The sequence below is a fragment of the Montipora foliosa genome, chromosome 11 (genome assembly GCF_036669935.1).
Source record: "Montipora foliosa isolate CH-2021 chromosome 11, ASM3666993v2, whole genome shotgun sequence".
Classification (NCBI taxonomy): Eukaryota; Metazoa; Cnidaria; class Anthozoa; order Scleractinia; family Acroporidae; genus Montipora; species Montipora foliosa.
In genome coordinates, this window is record NC_090879.1 from 44,817,682 (window position 1) to 44,836,352 (window position 18,671).

The following is an 18,671-nucleotide window of genomic DNA, read 5'->3' on the forward strand; positions in this document are numbered from 1 at the left end:
TCGCCTATACGAGATAATGCCTCACGGGCAGGCAACGTTAAGCGAAAGATTCAATTTGTGGCTGATCGTGAGAGGCTTGTTCCGTTCGCCTCATTAGGTAGTCTGTCAGAGGCAAACCATAATACTCCGAATAAATGCTTTGAAAAGCTTAAATATTTTTGTGACTTCTAAAAGTCATAAAGTGGGTTTAGATGGACATTGGCGCATGGAGTAAAGGCGCTGTTACACTCTGAAATGTTTCGTGCAACTTGTCTCGCAATGTTTCGGCGACAACTTTTTGGGGGCACAAGTTGCGCGAAAAATTTCACAGTGTAACTGCTGTCTGCTGTCTGCAATTACCATAATTATGCCAATTAAGCAAATTTTTGACTAAATATGGTCCAAGCTGTGGTAAGCAACCACTAAGCGGCAATTGAGACGCCCCACTCTTAGCATGCAAGTGTCACGGACAGAAATGTAACGCCACAATGTTCGAGGCACTACAGTCGCACGAAGCGATAGCACAGGGGATAACATAACCAAGACATCTTAGTTGTGACATCCTTTCTTTTCTTTGAATGTCTGTCGCTCATAAACTCGACCAGCTTGCAAATCGCTTTTCCGGTAGTTCGGGTAAACTACCCACTAACAGGTTAAACATGACCTTTCTAAGGTTTTTTCAGCATTTTCGGTGGCAGACTGGTCGGTCATGTTGTTTGAGGAAAAAGGTTTTTTGCCTCGGCGCACGCGTCAGGCGGTTTGCCGGCGTCGTAACTTTCACCCTTGGGAAAATTGACCAATCAGAGTGCGCCCTTTACTTCTCTCTAAAAGACCCAATCTACCGACGACCGGAAGTTATCGTCTTTCATTTTTGTTGTGCATACTTAATTTCGCTCTTGAATAGTTAGCCTTGAATAGCAAATAACTATTGCAAATGCTACTTATATATCAGAAGGTTGTCAGAAGTTGTTTAAGCGCTACCCGATATTCAAACGCCTCGAACTGTTAGACAGCTTAGTGTGCATATGTTGGGGTTTTTGGTTTTTCAAACCAGTTTAATTTTTTAAAACTGGTTTAATTCTTTTAGAATACTGCCCATTTTAACATCGGCGGGTCTAATCTGCAGGTCGCAGGTTGCAGGTCACAGTAACCCTAATTAGGCCTAAATAAAAGTTTTTAGGCCTAAGGTTAGCTTTTAAGAATGTTTAGGATACTTTGTTTCGGTGAAACAATGACCTGCAACCTGTGACCTGCGACCTGCGACCTGCAGATTAGACCCGCTGTTTTAACATATTTGGATATCTTTCTGTAATTGCTTTTATGTGAGTATGTATAAAATAAACTGGAGAAATCGTTTTAAGATTATTATGATGGATTGTTGTCTGTGATGCTATCAAGGACAATAATAATAATATTATTTATTCTATGGCTTGTGTTTGTAGCCGATATAACGCGCGCTCTGATTGGCTAATTGTGACTGAATTGTAGTGCATTACTCTCCCGTAATGCCCACGGGCCGATTACGGGCTTGCAAAAACAAAGCAAAAGGTAATTAAAAAGCCATATAATAAACTACTTACTAACCGAGCTAGCTCGAGCTGTACTGGGGAATATTGGCCCTGGGTGGTTTTTGTACGGACCTCGTTGCGCTCGGTCCGTACTGCCACGACCTCGGGCCTATATTCCCCAGTACGGCCCTCGCGCTCGATAAGAAGAAGTTATTATTGCACGTGAACAATATTTTTTAGTGTTTGGGGTTAAATTCTCAGCTTAGTGACGAGGGTTAGGCACTTATTTTAAATGAACTTTCATGTAAGGTTAGGGACACTGCCGGCATTTTAGTAATTAGGGTTAAGCTCTCAATTTGGTTTACGCACTTATTTAAAACGGTTAGCATTTCAGGAGGTGTCGACAACTGCAGACTGCCTACAAATAGCGCTGATAAACAGTTCTTAAGTCTAAGCACCCAGTTTTTTCTTCGTCTTTTATTTAGTCGAGAAGCAATTAATTGAGAGGGGTTCAACACTAATTCATATTATGAGAAATGTTAACTATACTTTGTCGGCTCCATACCAGTGCACTGTATTGTTTGCATAATTTCAAAATTGCAGTTGGATGACCCAAGTTTTTGGATTCTTTTGTCCATTAGATGGAGCTCCAATAGTCTCCGGCGTCCCTTCGTCCATAGCGGTGAGAGAAAATTGTACTGGACAAAGGTTAAAGTTTATTTTTGTTGAGCAACCTAATGTCCCTTTTATCTCTATGTAATTTGACTATTTTTTGATATCTTGAAAAATCGTACTATCCCATATTATAAGGTCGTTCAATTGCCGTCATAACATGAAGTTACATTTCAGCCATCGAGAAAATATGATGCACTATGTACAATTTAATTACCCGCGGTCTCACTACTTTTCGTAAGGCCCATTCAGTTGAATTATAAACATAAACTTAATTGATAATCCAATAAAAAATAAATATATATAAACTTCATTTTATGGAAAATTTACTGAACAAAATTTATCGGGAAACATTCATTTGTCTTTTCATGGCTATGGCTTGTTACGACGGTTGTTACGACCTGCCTGTTTTTGCTAATTTCGTGTCTTTGTTATAGATGTGCCACTAAGTCCAGCACTGCCATGTTGCAGCTCATAGCTTCGCAAGCCAATTCAATTAATCTTTACAACTTAGTCCATGATTTTTACTACGACAGCTTTCTGCAGTACACCACAGTTGTCGTTTTTCATAGCGATCTTGATGTACCCCTCATCACCCCAAGCCTTGGACCAAGAGTTCTTGATCAGCCAATAGGTTTCGCCTTTTTCCACTCCATAACCTACAGCTAAGGCAGCGTGGTCCAGTGCGTGAGCTGGGAACGAGAAAAAAAAAAACGGTTGAAAGAACTCGCTGGCTCAAGTTTTCTTATGCTTATGTCTTTATTGTTCTAGCAGGTGAAGTTGTTCATTGATCTCTCATTCTATGCATAATTAAAATTACTTCGACTCTATTTCACCGACTAAACGTAGCGCCGCTTATGCCCATTGCCGATAACAAAAGTGAGGTAACATTCAGCTTTTAGTGCATGAATTGTCTTACCACAGCAAATTTATGCATCCAAGCATCTACTCTGTGTACTGCACATGCAGTGTGCACAAAAGTATTTCAACAAATTTTTACGACCGTAAGCACATTTTTTCCCAAGATCGTTGCCTCCATGCTGCGGCACTGAATTTCAGTCCGAGGTTTAAACTGTTCACCCATAATTAACGCTGCAGTTATGAAACGGGCTGATCACGCACGCTCGAGAAGCACTGAATTAAAGCATCAATCTCTCTCCAGAGCCCGCTTTTCTTTCGGTCAGCACCTAAAACATGGACTCTGGCCAGGGCCAATTTATGCGCGGTCGCAGTGAAAGTCCATTTTTGTAAATATTGGCAACAGTTTGTGTTCCCAGCGTAAAACGAGTTGGAGGTCCGTGATTCCGGGATTTCCTGCTTTGAAACTGGCCAGAGTTAGCCAAATTCCGTGCTCTGGGTGATGACCAAACAAATTTGTCAAGCAACTGCTAAAGATAAACATATCTTTATTATTATTCCTATTGCTTTACAAGGCCAAATATACTGCTTTAAATCATTACTCCACGTATTCTTATTCCGGAATAGGGTCAATCACGAGGGCCCGTAAGGGTAATGCTGATGTTGTTATTTTCTGCAAGTCGAGAATTTCCTATCTCGACTTACAATGCGAGATCTCGACTTATAACCCTAACCCTAACTCTAACTCAAATGTTGGTTTTTTAGGAGCGGGGAAACCGGTATACCCGGGAAACTGAAAACCTCCCAGAGCAGAGAAGCAACAAAATGGAGTAGAGAAGCAACAAAATTATCAACTCATATGTGAAGCCAAATCTGTGAATAGAATCAGACCACATTGGTGGGAAGCGATTGTTCCAACCACTATGCCAACACTGCTCCCTTTAAATACATTTTATCTAAGAAAAGCGCTATCACTCATTTGATAACTTACTGCATTCTGGGTCGTAGTAAATCCCTGATCCATAGAATTTGAATGACTTGGGCTGCGTGTTGATAAGAATACTGACAGGGCCATAAAAAGCGACTGCCTGCTGAAGCTCACTCGAATTTCCTTTTGTAATGTTCATGTAAAAGTCAAGCTTTGCTCCTGTTGTCGTGTTCTTGAAATGACATAATCCCTCCTGAAAAAAGCCAATTTTTAGACAATAAATTTAAGTTAGACGTCACAAGCTTCTTTTAGTCGCATAGGAAAATAACGCATCCTGCCTGGACTTGCCACTAGCACGTGTTACGATGCTGTGAAAAATTAGCAGTGAGGTCCCGCTTGTTTTTCTTCTATTCTCTACTTTCGCAAATCCCATAATACACCTTGTTTACCCCCAATTAATCTGCATAGGCTTAACTGATTGGAGTGTAATGTGAAGTGCTAGATTTCTACCCCATATGAACCATGTGAGCGTTAGCCCTACTAATGGAAATGGGCCCACACAAGGACAGAGAAAAACTCTGACCAGGGTGGTAATTGAACCCACGACCTTCGGGTTAGATCACCGCTGCTCTAATTTGCATTGGCTTTGTTTTCGATTTCTCTCTTGGGAAATCTTGTCCCAAGAGAAATCCAAAACAAATAATTTTTTTTTTTTTTTTGGGGGGGGGGGGGGGGGCGTGGGGGCGGATAAGCAAGATTTATTAGAGGATTGGAGAAAATAGAGAACGCTATTATATTATCTTCCCCTCACATTTTGAACCTATGTTCTCATTCCAGAGGGACACGCTTTTTGGGGGAATGTTATGAAGGCGTTCAAAAAAACTCACAGCACGCGACTGTTTTATCGGGGCTAAGAACACTCGACCGACTCCTCTTGTTTTTAAACGCGATCATGAAACACTGCTGCTCAGTTTTTAAAAAACAGTTCGTTATGTATTTTCTTATATTTTAATCGAATTACCCCCGAAAACGTATTACCAAGTTCCTTGGTGTGTCACTAAATTTCCCAAATACAGGCCAATCCCATTATTTCGAACTCGGGTATCGAATTCCCCTCTATTTCGAATTAACGTTCATTTCACTTGTTTTCCCCCATTTTTACTGGTGCTTTTAAGAGCAAAAACACCCCTTCAGTCTTCACCTGCGCTAGATATCGTCCATAACTTGCTTCAGTAGCCAGTCCTCCGTGTTTGATTACCCACTGCATCGCTCGATGCGGATATCCACCTTTACAGCCGCGGTTACCAAACCCCCAAGAACAGTCAATAATCTGCTGTTCGGACAAATTTAAAAGGGTACCAGTCTGTAGACGCAGCAGCAGAAAAATATAAGAAGAGAAAGCGGGTTGCAAGTTAAAAGCCTGACACTCCACGATACTTGATTAATCTAGTTGCAGGGCATATGAAGCGAAACGTTACTTTATGGGTCATGAAATAAATTGTCCTTTTTTGGATCCACCATTCAAACGTTTGGATATTGTACATTAATGATAAATAACCTTCTTTTAAATAAGCGCGAAAGATTGTCTGTCAAAATGGTCAAGGAAACAGTTCGAATCTTTAGATTTTAGGACGAGGACGAGAACGTACGAGTTCGAGTTTTGACTGCACGTTTTTAGCGTAAAGACTTAGAAGATTTATAAGCCGGACGATTAATCTTACTTTTTGTTAGCAGTGTAGGTGACTCAGTTATTCTCATTGCTGGTAACTGAGCCTTTTTGCTGATCGAAAAATGCCAAAACTGCTACCTTAACTTGTTGTTGACTTGTTTTGACACGACAACATTTTTGCAAAACCTCGTACTAAAATGACGACGGTATCACATTTTTTTCCCACTAAAATGACGCTGGTTTGCGCGCGCTCACTATTGTGCTATGATAAAATCTCGTACTCGTTGTCGTCCTCGTCCGAGAATCTTAAGCTCGCTATTAGAGAGCTTTAGATTCTGGTACGAGAACGACTACGAGTACGAGATTTTCTCATAAGGCAACAGTGAGCGCAAACCAGCGTCATTTTGGCGTGAAAAACGTGATGCCTCCGTCATTTTAGTACGAGGTTTGGCAAAAATGTCTTCGAATCAAAAGAAGTCAACAGCGCGGTAGCAGTTTTGGCTTTTTTTTGGATGAGCAAAAAGGCTCAGTTACCAGCAATAAGAATAGCTGAGTGACCTATACTGCTAATGAAGGGTAAGATTAAGCGTACGGGTTATAAATTTCCTTAGTATTTTCGCTAAAAACGGGCAGTCAAAACTCGTACTCGTTCTCGTCCTCGTCGTAGAATCTAAAGGTCCCTATTATGTCATTGGGTGCGGTGAGGTGTCGTTTTGATCGCGCACAAGGTTTGAAAACCATTGTTGTAAAAAAATTAAAATAACGGATTCCAAAGCTTTAATGATTCCAAAACCACCACATTTTAACAAAGACCTTTCACAATTTCCAATCATAGACTTCAAGTAGTAAAATAACTTTTCTACAGAAAAGTTTGTTATAGATTAAGGGATTGCGAGAAAATAAACGCAATTCAGTTATTCCACGGATTCATTACACTTCCACCAAAGAAGGCTTTATAATTCGTTTGGCAAGAACATGGTACTAGCCCAGAGTAGTAGCAAATCATGTGTGAACTTGGAAGAACAAATCGGTTCATTCCGTTCACATGTGATTTCTTTGTGTTATTGTATATGCTCAATATCAGGAATTTGTCCTCTGTTCTATTATCTACTAGCCTATCCTTTCAATTAAGGAAGGTCAATATTGGAAGCAAGCTTTGGGAAATCATTATTCCTGGGAACTTTTTTTTGGTAAAGCGGCTCCAAATTCGTTTTATTACTGAATTCATCTTTGTGTGAGAGGTATGTCTCAAGGCCTTTTCGCAATGTTTGTACTGCAAAGGACTTAATTACATGGTGTAATAAAGGCTGTACACGGAGAGATTTATGCTTCCAAAATATTACTGAAAACGCTCTAAAGCAAACAAAGGGGCCATTTACCAAAAAAGAGTGGCTTTACTCTATGCAAAGTTCTTGTTTATTATATTTTCACGAACCTTGATAAAATACGCTCCCTCCATTGCACCTGTCACCGAATAAGCGTAACACGATCCACAAATTCCTTGACTTCTTACAGGATTAACAGCACCTGCAGAATAATGGTTTCTTTTTTGAACACGGGAAAAATAGTATATACATTATGGGTTCTTTGTAGGAAGCTCAAATAACGAGGATGGGCGGTTTGTTCGGTTACCAGGCTTGCGCCAAGACACGTGATAAATAACACAATAGCATTTATACCTGAGTGAAGTACGATAGTCCGGGTGAGTGTAATCCTGGAAGGACTGTTTTGGATGACGTTGACTGGCGTTTCGACAACCTAAGCAGAAGTCATCTTCACTCTTGATATGACTTCCGTTCAGGTCGTCGAAACGGCAGTCAATGTCATTGTAAACAGTACCTCCCTATCTCAGGACTACACTCACCAGAACGATCGTACTTCACTCAATATGACTCCTGGGTTTATACCATTTACCATAATAACACTTTATTGGGTTTATTTTAACTATAATTACAAATATAGTAATGTGAAGGTATTGTAGGTTTTTTTTTCTGAGAACAGAAAATTGGATCACCCGGAGATTACCTTTTGATCGGAGCAGACAAAAAAAAAAAAATAAATAAATAAATAAAAAACGGACAAAGTAAATTCACCGGTCGAGGCTGGGAATTCAACCCACGCAATGGTGACACATAGGTGAAGGTAGTCTCACAACTGCGTCAACTCCGCTCCGGTTGGCATAGCGTCGCAAGTAGTTGCACCAAGCATTTAGTACATTACACTCCCATAATATGCGAAACTATTCAAACTAATGCGTACTTTTAATTTCAAATGCAACTATTGATGTTTAAGGTGTAATCCGCCCGTGAGAAAGATGGGTAACTAGTTGAAGCCCTGGGCATCCTCTCTTGCTACAACTATGATTTTTCAGCTGTCCTTTCCCCGTCGCCAAGCAAATAATGCGTTCTTTTTACTCTCGCCAGTATATACGCGCAACATATTTTCAAGGAGCAGTCGTGGCTCAGTTGGCTAGTGCGCGGCTTTCGGAGCGAGAGGTCCCCGGTTCGATCCTCGGTGACTTAATCGTCTGTTTCGACTTTCCTGTGGTCCGTGTAGCTATAGCTTTAAATACCCGTGAAATGGAGCACTAATAGAGGGAGGGGGGTAAAGTGGGCACCGTCGGCTTCCATTGATACCAGCCTCGTAGCTGCAGGAACTACCGACGTTAAGTAAAGTTACTTTATCTTTTACCTTTTTTACCTTTTTTCTTTAACTCACCCGATTTGGCCCAATCTACGTTATCGGGTAGATTCGAGGCATTTCTTCCTTTTGGTATTTTGAATTTTCTTCCTCCATTCACTGCATTGTAATTAGTCTCCTTCAATAGTCCTTTTATTCGTTCTATCTCCTCCTCAGTCAAGTCCGCCATATGGTTTGTCTTCAATCTGTAGCCCAGGTGTTGGCGGTTTCTGGACTTGATAAATCTATTGGGTTTTGATATTTTAAGATTGAAGACATGCGCAGAAAATTAAACATACAAGTAACGTTTTTACAAATAAAGCACTGAAAAATTTTTCTTCTGACTGAAACAAAATCTAAGCGGCTGCTTTTTAATTAGATACTCAATGTCAAACCTAAAGCTCACAGTCTTGTCCCATACTCTCTCTTTCTCGCTTTTTCAGGTACCAGAAGTGAGCATTTTGTATCGGGTCACATTGCCATCCATTTACATAGTTAAAAACTCCATGAATGGATCAGTCTGAATAAAAAGTGAAATCTGTCATGATAATTGGTTGGAGTTGACTCGTTGAGGTCGTTAGCATTATTTTCAATTTGTCGCAGGTCAAAACAAAGCGCTTCAATCGGAGAACCTTTTATGGAAACTCGGAAGGGTTTTCAACTGAGCGTGCAAGTCAACCTGAGAAGCAATACTTAAAGTGCTCGCGTCATCTGATGATTCAAAACTGGTGACAGAAAATACAACTTGTGACTTCTTATAAGAAGGATTAACTTTACATGCTTTGAGGCTTCACCCAGCAACAATGTTACTGTTATCTTGTAAAACACCAACAATTGCTTAACAAGATGTACTCAAACGCCTTGTATTTTGTCTTTAAACGGTATATCAAAAACGAGATCGATGATCCCTAATTTTTATTGCTGGAAAGTGATTAAAACCCTCTGCAAAGTTAAAGAAATTCTTTGAAGCGGATTCAGAGCTACCTTAATATTTTCCATTTCCAAAGGTGGCTAGGAATTCGCTCCAGATAATTTTGTTTCCAATTTTGCTAATTGCCATGGCATGTAGCCGCGCTCAAAACAGCTTTGAATTCTCAATCGTTTCCCAGTGTTAGCCATAGGCGGACAAATACAAAACAGCATTTATCGTCATAAGTGTTTCAATCTCACTCACCTCAAATTATGTCTATAGATATCTTTCCTCGTCTCGTGTTCTCGTTTTGAAACGTAAGTCTTTTTATAAGCCATCTTAAATGACTCAAACAAGGTATTCACAATGTCTTCATAGTGTCGCATAGCAACTTGATAACCGGATTTTACATCCGTATTTGAACTCTTTGAAACACTTTTTCCCGTAGGGTCTGGTGACGTGTGAATGATATGCTTCCTCTGCGGAGACAGCTGGGCTGTAGCTATTGTAGGCGCAACCAGATTGCCTCTGTTTATAAGCGGCATTTTGTTTAAAGTTTCCAGGAGATATTGTAATGGATCACTGGTTGGTGGCGATGGCGTATTTGATGCAAAGTTTGATGGATGTGAGAGGGTGAAAGGTGACCCTGAAGTATCGTGAGGCATGAACTCTACCATGGGGTTTATTTCACCTAGGGATTTCTCAAGTTTTTCGCCGGAAAAATCGAAGCACTGGAGGTCTGGAAGAATAAAGAAAAAAGCACCAAATCAGACCATTATAAAACTTCTACGCAAAAAGCCCACTTTTTTTTCAGGTCAATTTATTGAGCTTATTCTGTCACCAGATCGGACGCGAACCGACTCAAGGACATTATTTGCTCAGTTGAAGATAGAATTTCACGAGAATCAATTTGGAACATCAACAAGGCTTCTGTCTCTTTGTTTCGATACACAAAGATAGCCTGCGTGACGTCATATGTGTACATACTGTATCTAGTGGACACCATCCCCTCCCTATAAAAAGAAAAAAAAAAAACTCTCGCTGTTGACACCGGCTCCCGCCAGTGTATCTTAATCCTCGCACAGGGCACTTCTGGACTTCGTAAACTAGTTTGTATTCCACCATTCTTCGTTTTTTTTTTTTCACTCCATTTCATGCTAATGAAGATAAACAATCATGATTGCATTCCCTTACCCGTTGGTACATCAAAGATGCTGTAGTTGAATTTCCAAGCCTCAAACTCGTTGTAGTCCAATATATAGTGGTCATAGTAAGATGACAGAAGGGTGTCATAACCCATCATTTCATAGCGTACTGGTTTGGGTGGTCGTGTTTTAGTCGTGTATAAAGTGTATGTGTTAACTTTGTCATAAATTGTGAAGGAATGTTCCCACTTAGCGCATTGAAATCCACTCAGCTCTGCATCACCAGAATACTGGGAAACAAAGAAAGAAAGAGCTGCATTGTATGAAAACGGCTTGAGTATTGCGTAACACTACCCAATCCTGCTGATTTAACTGCAACATTGAAAATTTGAGATTTCATATCCGAGTTTATAAAGCAATTTTTACTTAAGCAAGGACGCTCTCTATAAAAGAACCTTGTTGCTGTCGAGAGCAATTTCGAGAGCGCCTTGATTTTGCTAAACTTTTTGCGTCTCATTTTCAGCCAATCGAAGCTACAACCAAAACCAATTGCACCTTGCTCGACAGGTTTTCCTCACGCTGAAAGCCCTCTGCAGATGACTGTCTTACCGAATAACTGGCTCATTTGATTGTGTACTGTGGCTAACGTACTTACTATTATTTTCCGTAGTAAACTGACTTTAAAAGGTTTGCAGTACGTGTCTCTAGATTTGCCCAACGAAAACCCCCGCTAAAAATTCCTACCTTGAAATACAGCGGTGCCGGAATAATACTTTGAGCTTTTATCGGAAACTTCTTAGTCCCTCTCCTATGCAAACAGCCAGTGAAAGTTTTCTGTTTTATTTCAGAGTATTCGGGAACAATTTTGCAAGCAAACCCATGCCTGCCAAGATCCTCGCGTTGAAAGGTTCTGTCCATCCCTAAAGGAAATGTAAAGTTAAACTTAGTTCGTATTGCCTTCGAGAGGCCAAACCCCCCCCCCCCCCCCCAAAAAAAAAAACAAGAAAAAAGGGGAAAAGAGGAGGCGACACCACTACACAATTGTGACTCAAACTTAATTACGTTCAAGTTTATTTTGCTATGAATTTGCATTTCGTGCGCCTGCAGCGTGCAAGTTTCATTATGGTTTTCTAACGTTTAAATACTAGAAGCATGGGAACAGCCTGTAGACCAGTTCACACTCTTGAGTGCGTCATGGGTAATCAGGGCAACATAGCGGCAAATTCAAAGGTTTGTATGGAAATGCAAAGCAAAATAAACTGTACATGACTCTACTTTACAGATTTTCGCCTTCAATAAGTCCAAGTTTGTAACTGAGTTGAACTGGACTTGGTATCTATTCTCTGTAATTCCTAAATATTGCTTTTTTTGTCTCCATACATTCTCTGTAATTTTGTGCCTTTGAAATTACAGAAAATGTATGGCAGAAACTTTGTTTAATAAAATAGTTTCTACAGAAGCCATTTCCTCCAACTTTCTTCTGCTGCACGTTTAAGCGCGTATTTTCTTTCGGAAAATAAAAAAACCGAAATTTACAAATCATTTTCATGCTTTTGAACTTCCAGACTAACCTTTGAATTTCTCTCCATCTTGTCTTGATTACCCATGATGCACTCAAGAGCGTGAACTCGTCCGTGAACTCATGCATAAAGCCTCGGACAGCTATTTTTTTGATTCAGGACACTCAGATTTGTTAATTTGAACCGTAGTTCTATCTCCAAATAATTAAGTATGGACATTCTTTTGCGTTTTTTAAGTTTCAAAAAACCCTTTATTCCGTCAGAAGTGCCACGTTATTGAATTGTAAATCATCTGGCGTTATATACTTAACAAATGTACCATCCAGGTCGTACTGTCCGCAAAACAGCGAAGCCCGAGAATGCGATCATGGTAAGATATTTATGGCGTCTAAATCTTGTATTATTAAAGTCAGGCGGGAGGTCAGATTGTCAGATGCCTACTTTCTGAGCTGAGCAGGACCGTATGTTTGGGAATGAAAAACTTAAACCTCAGTTCTTGTGGTCATTTTTTCAGACTAAGGTCATACGGGAACAGACTGTAAGTGTTTGAAATGACATATCACAACAAATTTCATTTTATTATAGATGGCCCGAGGAAAGGATATCTCTGAAAGAAAGTATGTAATAAGTAAATGCCAAGTCATGTGCCCTTCCCTGATCCGAGAGCTAAATTCGAAGGGATACGTGCCACTCGAAGGAAGGGTTAATGTGGACATTAATGAAGGGGTTGAAATATTAAAAGGTTTCGACTTTGGATTAATTAAAACAATTAGAAGATAATACAGAAACATTCAGATACCTACCATGATAGTAGTCAATTCTGCTCATCTTTTTTGTTTTTGAATACCAAGCTTCAAAAGGCTCCACAATATCTCCATAAGGAAGCGAAAGAACGCCCTTGGTGTGATACTCATCAGGGAACTGCAAAACCTCGCCGACTTTTGACATGTGACGTGTCACTCGCTTCTCAATACCCGGGACTTCATCTTTGTGGAAAGTGTAACAGACGATAGCTGTGTTGAGGTAAACAGTCCACTTTAATTTAACTGGAATCGTATTAGCTGGGTCGACAAGATGAATAACCGGTCCACAAATGTGACTGCGTAGCTTTCGCTTTTATGTGCATTACCAGTCGTCTATCAAATATCGCACTCTCTTCAAGCAATCTAGAAAGCAGTCACAGAGCCTTCAATTCAGTGTCAAAAACAAGTTTCGATCGTGATTGCTATACTGAGTGACTTTTAAGGTTTCAGAGAGCGCACTTTTTAGCCATTGAGGAACATGACGAATATATACCTATCACGACTTATCATTCTCCCGCCGTTGGAGCAGACTGCATGTACTTTGGTTGGTTTATTGTGCTGCTTTCGTGTTTCATAAAGCCCCAGATAAAAATTTGCGGTGTGGGCTAACATAAACTGCTATGAGTGACGAAGTCGTACCGCGGTGTAACGTACCAACACTCGAACAAACTCGGCCAACATTCTGCGCACAAAAATGCCTGGCTCAACAAATAAAGAAATTCATTGCGGTTGTCCTCTTACTCAGTAGTAGAACAACCGAGCTACTGTTGCTAATAATCGAAAGCTTCTGCGTTCTATTTTCGGGTATGTGCCTGTAATATCAGAAAACTCGGCATATGCATGCCATACCGTGGTTATCCATTATTTTCAGTTCGGCATGCAAACGTAGGAGAAAAGCTTGTGTCATTTTTATCAGATTTAAGTTCAAAAACATGCGTTAAATGACTAAACACAAGTTGATTTTTAGCTGCAAGTAAAAAATGATATAATGAACTTTGTTCAGCATGAAGACGTGCTTTTGTAGCTAACTTGATGGAAGCATTCGGCAATGTGGTGTAAACTAAAACTTATTATTTTCGGGGAAACTTGTTCGTGTAGTATAAGTAATTAATTTGACTGCGACAAAAATCACCACAAAGTAATTAACAAACGAAAATCGATGTCTTAACATGGCGGAGCACACTCAGGATCTATTAAGTCATCTGCAAAATGTAAGCAAAAGCATATCACCTGGAGATTGATAACACTTACCGGCTAACACTGCAAAGGAGAGAATTATAAGTCGCTTGCGGATACTTCGATTGTTATTTGCAGACGATTTGAAACACAACACAACCTTCACCATAAATGTTTACCAATATCCAACTCCACGATGGCAATCGCTGCATCGGTAAAACCACCCCGAGCAAGAAACCCCAAGAAAACTGCACAGCCAAATTCTTTTACAATTATTTTCTCTTGCGCAAATCCGTGGACTCTAATTCGGAGCCATATTACGGAGTTAAGGTTTCCATTTCTAGCGGTCTGTATCCGGGGCGTGGTTCTCGTAAGATTGGTTATATGTGGGGAATTTTGGTGCGGTGACCATTCGTTTCGCGCCATGATCACAAGCTGTTTGAGCGACTGACGGAATATTGTTTCGGTTGGTGGCAAATTTCTCGTCACCTGCTGGTTTCCAGGGCAACGCGCCTCGTTGAAACTCTCGCTTATTTAGATTTTGTCTTAATCTCTAAAGCACACTCAGTGGCCCTATAAGGGGTACGAACAATAATTTCTCACAATCGCTCAACTTGCCATTCCTAAAAACGATAACGAAGATTTGCGCCGCAGTTGTTTAGTTTCTTACTCGAATGCAGAGAACGCTCGAAAAAAGAAACAAACCAAAAAAAACTAAACAAGCAAACAAGTGGCAATGAAAACTTGTCCTTATTTTAGCATGAAAAAAGGAGGTATTTCCTTCACTATGGATTAGAACTTAAGCGCATTAAAAATAAAAAAAAATTGAAGGTCTTCGCTGACCGACTTTCTGTTTTCTATTTAATTCTTAGACGTTCAAAATTTAGCTTCATAATTAAATATCTTCAGCTGAATCAAAGTCTGCAGAACACCGATAACCGAACGTCGACTTTTTCTCAAATCGGTGTTTGGTTTTTTGATAACTGTAGATATGTGCTAAAATAGCTAAAAGCTGACTATTTTAAAATCGAGCTTAGACCTTCTTGCAGTAAATATTGACTACAATAGCTAAAAGCTAACGAGCGATTCTTCATTCGGTATTTTCTGTGTTACAAAACACGACAAAAGGTGCTGTGCCACCCGTTCATTGAAGTGGCAGGTAGCTTGTAGTTTTCGCTCGATTCAAAGCCCATTTGAAACCAGACTCTATTTCCTAATGACTCTGTACCGTTGCTTTCAGATTTGTGGGTAAATTATTAAATTATTGTAAAACACAGACTAGAGAAAAATGTATTGATAGTACAGTTTAGAAAAGTACTTTCAATCATTTTTTTGCTGTTAAATTATATTAATTACAGGGCAGTACAGTTAGTGTACATCCTACAACAACCGGTTGGAAATCATCAATTACTACAGCAGTAACAAACACACCAATACACAATGTCCGAGGGAACATGGAAACTACCCACAGCTTTGCAATGCATGATGGAATGTTTTCAAAATGGCAGCGAGCTCAAATTCAGAGTTTTGGCGTTGCATGGATGAGCTTAAAACAGAACTGCGGTCAGTGCAGAGAATCGAAGGACTCCGCAAAATGCAAGACGAATCCGATAAGAAAAATGTTGTGAAAATGGAGGAGTTGTCTAGGTAGGTAGTTCTACAAAATCGTCTCTGAAAGTTCTGTAAGTTGACGTCTGACAGACGAACAAGTCATCTATTATCACTTCAGTTAATTCTGTTCTTTTGCCCCCAAATGGGTAAGATTGATTTCCAGTAGTTATCAATACCTCTCTTATTTGAAAATAGAATATTTTTGAATCTCAGATCCAGAAAAAGTTGAATATCAGTCGTTAGGTAAAATGCTGTTGACTATAATTTTATTCATATTACAGGGGTGAAGTTATCACTAAACTAGAGAGAGTCATTCTAAAAGTTGTGCAGGATCTATCAGAGGGGAAGTCACCTTCTTTTCAATACAACTGCAGAAATTCTTGGAATAATACAAGGTAAAAATCGGAAAGAACGCAGGATTCCATCATGAAATGATTATAGCAATATCAAAGTTTTTAAGTAAGCAGCCGTGGACAATAACCTTTTTGGTGTACATTGTATCAACTGGCTTGATCTGTTTGGCATAATTACAAGTTGAGAAGAGCCCATACAACGTAGATTTGATTATAGACCAGTTCACGCTCTTGAGTACATAATGGGTAATCAGGGCAACATGGCGGGAAATTCAAAGGTTTGTATGGAACTTCAAAGCAAAATAAACTGTACATGACTCTACTTTATAAACTTTCGTCTTCATAAACCAAACAAATAAGTTCAAGTTCACAACTGAGGTGACCTGGACTTGGTATCTATTTTTTGGAATTCCTAAATATTGCCTTTTTGTTTCCATTCATTCTCTGTAATTTTGTGCCTTTGGAATTACAGAAACGTATGGCAGAAACTTCGTTTAAGTAAGTAATTTCTACAATAGCCATTCCCTCCAAGGTTACTCTGCCGCACCTTTGAGCGCATATCTCCTGTTTTGGAAAATAAAAAAACCTAAAATCGCATATCATGAATTCTTTTCATCGTTTTGAACTTCCACGCAAACCTTTGAATTTCTCTCCATCTAGCCCTGATTACCCATAATGCACTCAAGAGCGTGAATAAGACCGAATGCATAAATGGCGGCCAAAAAAATTTTCTTTTGTTTATGTGCTAATTAGCCTCACTAGCCTCGTTTGCATGGACAAAATACAAAAGAAATGTTGCTTGAGAGCGAGTCTAGTGAGTCTAAGTAGCACATAAACAAAAGAATATTTTTATGGCCGCCATTTATACATTCGGTCTTGTGATGGTGGTGATGGTGATGTGAGACTTAAAGCGGTGTCAGTGACACTACAGACTGCAGACCACAGACAGCAGACTAACCCTAGCTCACATTTATTGAAAGCTAACCATTTCAAAATGGGTGCTTAAATACTGTTTTTCAGTGCTATTTGAAGTGGGTGCTTAGACTTACTGCGATTTTCGTAATTCTGCAAATCTCACTTCAAACGTTAACCACCAAACTGCGTTTTGGCTTCCATGAATAAAAATACCGAAACATGGCCGGGAAGATCGACTCTGGTTCTGGAAATTGTTTATTTCACAGCGCGAATTATGATATTTATTTGGAAGTTTAGCATTAAAAGTTTGTACCACACAGCTAAAAGATACCACTTTGTCTTACAAGTAAGTTGGTACGTACATGGTGTTTTTTTTGTAGGTTTAATAGTGCAGTTGGAATCGAAATGATTGACAGCATGAGCAAAACAGAACATAGGTTTGATTCCATGGTATCAGTTGGAAAGTTTGGTACGTATGCATGCATAAGTGGAAGCAATGGGCTTATGCAATTTTAAGGTGGTTTTTATTGAGATGTGTTTATGATGACACCAGTCATTCCATTTGTCATCCACTGACTGTATCACAACGTGACTTCCATTCACTACTTTTATTTGTAGCTACAACGTTAAAGATCATGGCGTTTTGTTACAGACTTTTACAGCAAGACACCTACGCAACAAAACGGCAAGTAAAACAAAATAATACATTGCCGGAATGTGTTGGGATTGGTTGAAGATGGAAAATAATTTGTTTAAATGTAATATGACTTATTTATTGGCTGGGTTAGTTTACCCATTGACTCCTGGAAGTAAGCCGGAATTAATAGATTTTACTGTCTAACGCCAGAAGATTTTACTCTTCAATAGACCATATTCGTATTGTCAGTATTGGACTGGAACTAGCTTGCAATGGAGGCTAATGCGGGGAAATCTTTTCAAATGCAAATACTTTTTAATATATTCCCCTGCATTAGCCTCCATTGCAAGCTAGTTCCAGTCCAATACTGGGAATACGAATATGGTCTATTGGGAGGAGTCAGTGGGTTAACAAACTCTACACCCACTCAAAAACTGTCCCCATTGACTCAAGGGAATTTTCCTCTGGGGGGTAGTGATTTAGGAGTCAATGGGTTAACCTAAAGGCAATGCTACAGTGTAACTGTACATATTAATTATCTTTTTTAGAGATGTATATTATTCCGATGTGGTGTTCTTTGGGAGTCAGAGCGTTGTGGATGAGATCATTGACAACTTAGCTTGTATGCTCAAAGTACCAAGACACTGTTTACACGTGGTGAGTTCGACAGCAATGATCTTTATGTAATGAATTTCAATGTAGTAGGCCAGATTAAATTTCACCATTGACAGTAACCTGCGATCAGGCGGCATACTTTTCCTTAGACATGGTGCGAAAAGGTACGCCTGATACAATTTCTTAACAAATCTGCCCGTGGTCAAGAATCTGTACTTAACTCTGAACAATAGAGCTCTTGGAGCCTCGCTCCGATTGGTTACAGAATTGCAAACCATACTTCTTGTAAATCGGTTAACAGCTGATGAAATTATGGCCGCCGAGAAGGATTTGAACACGAGTGATGTTTAGGCTCTGTTTACAGCTTCTGTTGCTTCGACTTCCTTTAAAGGAAAAGAGCGGAGAGAATGCATCAGAAGAATGGTTTGAGTAAAAGAAGACATAACAGTTGTACTTCCTATGGGATTTGGCAATAGTGTTATTAATACAGGCCCGAACATTCTAGAAGAAAATGCATCGTTCTTCTTCCACCAACTCGAAAACGTTTGTAGTTGCGGCAAGTCCTTTGGAATATATTCGGAAGCAACAAGTTGCGAATCCAAAAAGAACCGAATAGGACTTTAGGGCTAGCTGCCGCACATTCGGGGATTCAGCCGAGCTTGACAGAGAAACTCGACACTGTTTACGGAATCG

The 18,671-nt window shown here is 39.7% G+C and overlaps 2 protein-coding genes across 2 annotated transcripts in view; one reads left to right on the forward strand and one right to left on the reverse strand.

The window, feature by feature from the left end:
• Positions 1-1,964: 1,964 nt before the first annotated feature.
• Positions 1,965-14,251, reverse strand: LOC137975742 (counting factor associated protein D-like). The gene is made up of 10 exons (XM_068822920.1): positions 13,923-14,251; positions 12,672-12,881; positions 11,093-11,268; positions 10,398-10,638; positions 9,468-9,942; positions 8,333-8,538; positions 7,050-7,141; positions 5,147-5,308; positions 4,009-4,198; positions 1,965-2,851 (listed from the first exon to the last, which is right to left on the reverse strand). Exons 1-10 carry the CDS (start codon positions 14,014-14,016, stop codon positions 2,670-2,672), a joined length of 2,028 nt encoding a protein of 675 aa, XP_068679021.1. The 5' UTR covers positions 14,017-14,251; the 3' UTR covers positions 1,965-2,669.
• Positions 14,252-15,348: 1,097 nt separating this feature from the next.
• Positions 15,349-18,671, forward strand: part of LOC137977191 (meiotic recombination protein SPO11-like) — a 37,083-nt gene continuing 33,760 nt past the window's right edge. Inside the window, 5 exon segments of the mRNA XM_068824458.1 lie at positions 15,349-15,494; positions 15,740-15,853; positions 17,107-17,195; positions 17,345-17,411; positions 17,912-18,020. Coding sequence (XP_068680559.1) covers positions 15,349-15,494; positions 15,740-15,853; positions 17,107-17,195; positions 17,345-17,411; positions 17,912-18,020 — 525 coding nt within the window.